At 30.7% G+C, this 5,137-nt stretch overlaps 1 protein-coding gene across 1 annotated transcript in view; it reads left to right on the forward strand.

The window, feature by feature from the left end:
* The window catches only part of LOC106688928 (venom serine carboxypeptidase), an 18,293-nt gene extending 15,053 nt beyond the window's left edge, over window positions 1-3,240 (forward strand). Inside the window, exon 8 of the mRNA XM_014433629.2 lies at window positions 2,686-3,240. Within this exon, the coding sequence (XP_014289115.1) occupies window positions 2,686-3,023 (338 nt within the window). The 3' untranslated portion in view covers window positions 3,024-3,240. The remainder of the gene's footprint in view (window positions 1-2,685) is intronic.
* The last annotated feature ends 1,897 nt before the right edge of the window (window positions 3,241-5,137 follow it).

Here is a 5,137-nt window from a genome sequence, read left to right on the forward strand (position 1 = left end):
AATAAATTATTTTGTTTCGGAGCTCTATATCTTAAAAACTACTAACAACACTAGAAAATCTAAAAGAACATTATTTAAAGAAGAGTAAATTTGCTAAAATATTAGCCCTAAATGAGCTATGTACATCCAATAGTTCTCGAGATTTATCCTTTTAAAAAGCAACATTTCATAAAAATGTACTGAAAGATCAATAGTTAGTTAATTTATTTTGAGAAATCTATATCTCAGGAACTATGAGACGTATAGATGTCTATTAGCAATCAAATTAAAGCTAGTTTGATGTACTATAAATTAGTTTATGACCTTATAATAGTAGTTTTCATGTTATTTCCTCAAACAAATTGATTTATTGTTTTTCGGACAATAAGTTTGATTTATGAAAAACTTTATTTCAGAAACAATAGGACGTACAGATGACTGTTTGCACTCAAATTAAAGCTAGATAAATTTTATATAATATAGTTAATAATGTTTATCTTTGTAGGAGTAGTAGTTGTTATAATATTTGGCAAAATGAACTCACAAAATGTTAATTTCTAGTTGTTCCTATAAAACGTTTGATTTTTGAAAAAATATATCTCGAGAGCCATAAAACGCACATATGTCTGCCAGCACTCAAAATAAAGGAAATTTAACTTACTATATAGTAGTTTATGACACTTGTCTTCGTAGGGGTAGTAGTTTTTATGATGTTGACTTATGAATATAAATTTGGCAAATGAAAATTTGTCCGAACATTTATAAATCAATTTATTTTAACAAATTTCACGTAAACTATTACTCCTACGAAGATAAACATAATAAACTACTTTATAGCTCATTAATTTCACTAGCTTTAATTTGAGTGCTACTAGATAAATGTAAGTTAATAGATATATGTATGTGCTAATAGATATATGTAAGTCATATGGTTTTTGAGATATAGATTTTTCAAAATTAATTCACTAACTACTGATCTTTCAGTACGTTTCATACAACATTTTTATGAAATGTTGCTTTTTAAAAAGATATATCTCGAAAACTATTAAACGTAAATAGCTCTATTAGGGCTTACATTTTAGCAAATTTACTCTTCTTTAAATAATGTTCTCTTAGATTTTCTAGTGCTCTTGGTTGTTTTAAAGATTAGTTATTTCTAACGTTTTGAAACAGCCGCTATTTTGTATTCCCCCTACGTATACTTGGCAGATTCATAAATTTCGACTAGTAATTATACATAGTTTTCATTAAAGTAATCAAAAATTGGAATGAAATAACTGCCTTTTTTCTCCTCTTGGGCTCTTGTACTATGATTATAAAAACACATATGATTGATTTGAAAAAGGCAGTGAAGTATATTTAAATAATCAAAAACATACCGACTTATAACAAAAATTCTAATTAACCTAGTAGAGCCCGTTTTATGTCATTTGATTAATTTTAACGTTCTTTTGATACCGTACAAATTGGAAGGTGGTCAGTTGAGTTCTATAAGAGTTATGAAAGATTTGTTTTGTTTTTCAAAAAGCTGGCATTAAATACAATGCCATGGATTAGCGAAAAATATTTACGCGACGAAAGAAAATGGAGTTCGGCTACAGAACACCAAAGAAACAATAAGATATTCTAAAATCAATCACATATTTGAAGTAGGTATAGGTGCATTGATCGTCTTTTTCACCATAGGTTTTTTTTTAATTATAGAAACACAAGTCCTCTTTCCTTATTTTCTATACAAGCAATTTAAGAAAATTTGATAAGTGATTTAAAATTTAATCAAAACATCAACAAAATTTTTATCTATCCTCTAGTCTCATTTATAAAAATTCAAGAAAAGTGTAATTACACCATCAACATTATTTAAAATTTTCTGTCGGAAAAAACACGAAATGTGTTACAGATGGTGCAAATTGGTGTGTAGTAATGAAGGTGTTACTGGTCTCATATCAAAGGCCTTAAAAAACTTTGGTAGACAAAAAACAATAAACGTAGTTTTTGTGTGGAAAATATTTAGATAAGTCAGTCATATCAGTAGTAAATTCAAACTATGCTCAAGCGAGTAAAAAGGTAATCATTATAAATAATACTTAGTAGTATTATTTTCCAAGGTAAATTTGTGACAGTTATTAAGATACTAATTAAGAAGGAAATTTAGTATGACTTAACGACCTTCGGTTAACGCGCATCTTCATGCGATGCTTATGTAATCTGTAATGTAAAACATCTCAACTAGTTCTGAATTCACGTGTTAATGTGATTTATAGTGCCATAAGTGCTTAACAACGAGCATTAAAAAAAAAAAAAAAAACTAAAATCAACTGAAGTATAGGAACATATAGATAAAAAACTTATCTATATGTTCATATACTTAATACTTAAATATTATTTAAACTATTATATATTATTTACAATAGTGTAATAATTATTATAGATTAAAAAAAAAACACATATATTTCTTCCAAAAAGTAAGTCTCCCAATTTATTAAGTACTCACTTTTCCTTGGGAAAAAAAATTAAAAAATCTCTCTACTGAATGGTTAGGAAAATCAACTTAGTCCGGGTGTCAACTAAATATCAACCTTGAGGTAAGATATATGTATGTACCCACTTTAGTCAACCAGAAGAAATCGTTAAATTTTTACTCCTACTAAGTAGTACATAACACAATAAATAGATCAATAATAATAAACAATTAATTATTTATAGGTATTGGACCAGTATATTATCGCTTGGTCCCAGACTTCATGAACTCTGGAATGGAGTACTTGACTCCTCTCCTTGGACATTACCCCATTCTACTGTACTCCGGGCACATGGACATCATCGTGTGGTACGGTTTCACAAGATCTGTGGTGGAGTCGCTGTCCGGACCTTGCCCGCACACAGCATGGTGGGTTGGCGGTAAGTTCGCTGGGTACCAGCACAAGTGCGGGCACTTGGAGTTCGCCCTGATCCACGCAGCGGGACACATGGTTCCCACTGACCAGCCAGAGGCGGCCAAAGACCTTATTGATGACTTTATAACAAGGGCACTACAGAAGTAAGTGAAGCTCAAAACAAGCTTAGAACAAGAAGCTCTTCACATTAACAAAACTACAAGGCTAATCACGATTTTTAATTATTTATTTTTTTGTAACATTAATTTTATTACAGATAATACAAGAAGTGTTAACTTTATAAGTTAGAAACATCCGTGTAAATAGCTGATTTATTATAAAACTCTGTTTTTATCCGCTGAAAAATAAATAAATATTTTTTTTTATAAGAAACTCTCATTCAAACCTTGCCAAGCCCAAACTTGACAATTTTTTTTTAATAAACTTTTTTAAAGTTTTCCAAAGTACAATACCTAACCCTGTACTTTGAAACTCCATTGTAAACATACTTTACATTAAAAGATTCCTATTTAAATAATTATTTACATACGATATAACTTAATCTAAGATTTATAAATACATGTAAAATAAATTAGTAATTAAATGCATCAAAAAAGTGAACAAATAAAAACAGGGGGGTTAAGAAATGAAATAAAGTAAAAGTTAATGAATATAAAATATACTAAAATAATATTGAAAAAATAAGTAAATACCTAAAGAAGACTATTTTATCCATTATCAAAGATTGTTCAAATATGAAGTCCAAAAATCTAGGGATGAAAACAAAGGTTCAGGAATTTCTTGACTGTATTGATTAAATAGGATTTTAAATACAACACATCCTGTCAAAGCTGGTACGAGAAAAACATCGACAAATAAATTTTGAAAACAGGACGTTAAGATACGAAAGGTGTGAAACAAGACCACTGGCAGCTAAGACAGAGAGAAGTAAAGGGAAACTTAGATGGCCTTTAAAGGAATAGGTAAAATTTAATTAAGATAAAATCAAAAATAAGGGAGTGGAATAGCTCAGTAGTAAGGCACTGTGCTACTAACTCCAACGAGCTCGGATCCGGATGTAACAGATAACAGATGTAACAAATATAAATAAATATAACCGATGTTACAAATATTCTGTTATTGAAGCTGTGAGTCAACCCCATGGGTTCGGGAGCCCTCCTGGGATCCACCCGGCCTCATAAAGTGGGTACTTTTAATTGGGAAAAAATCTGGCGGTTGATCATGATTCTCACCAAATCACCTCCTAGCACAACCATTGGTCCAACAGTACTTCCTTATAAAGTGCTGCACCATTGACCCTTCCTGGGTTGTTGCGGTACAGATTTTTTTTTAGAAAAAAAATAAATGTATATTTTTAACCGCGAAATAAAAGTCAACCCCCCGAGGCCGGAAACGAAACTGCACCAGGAGACATGAGATTGCTACGGAAACGTCTCAACCTCCTTTGCAACAGCGGCCACGAAAATGAATATCTATTACCTCAGGGGCAAATGACACTATGTCCATTTAGTTTTTATTATTTAAATTATTATACATTTTTATTCCGCTGTTTTACCCCGACATAAAAAATAACTTACCTAAATCAATTTTATGAGGAGTTGTATACTTTTAAAAGAATAATTACACTTCTTGTTGGAGATAAACATCTGTTCAAACTGAATAAAGTATGGAAACATGGCATAGTGAACTTTAATGCGGACACATAGCTAAAGTTAGCCAATAACTGGTTGAAGTGAGAACTATTGAATCGATTCAATATGTATTCATTGATGATAATGACATGTCGGCCATTACCACTACACTATGTGACATTTTCCCGATTAAGTAAACATATCCTATTCTCCTTACTTTTGTACTTGACAAGAGATCATAAATGATTATTCATTGGAACATCGCCCAGTTGACGCAAACTCGGTGAACGTCATTTATATTCAAGAGTTCCACTTGAGTTAATCATAAGACCCTCAGGATTTTCCGAAGTCATTATACAATGGTCACTCTCATCTAGATCGTCCTAGATTGTGAAATTTTAAACGTTAAGCTCATTAAAAACTCATGCTTTAATTTTCTATGGCTATATTGGTCTCCAACCAAAACTATATCAATATCCATACACCTTTAGTGTTAAATGACTTTTTTTTAATAATTTGACTTCACCACACACCGTTCTAAGCTACTCTAAAACTGCAGAGTTGTTATTTGAAAACGGTATAAACGAGATGTAATCATACAATAATATAATAAAAAGTGTAGAATAAATT

This window comes from Halyomorpha halys, unplaced genomic scaffold, assembly GCF_000696795.3.
Source record: "Halyomorpha halys isolate HHAL.00 unplaced genomic scaffold, Hhal_1.1 Scaffold1235.1, whole genome shotgun sequence".
Classification (NCBI taxonomy): domain Eukaryota; kingdom Metazoa; phylum Arthropoda; class Insecta; order Hemiptera; family Pentatomidae; genus Halyomorpha; species Halyomorpha halys.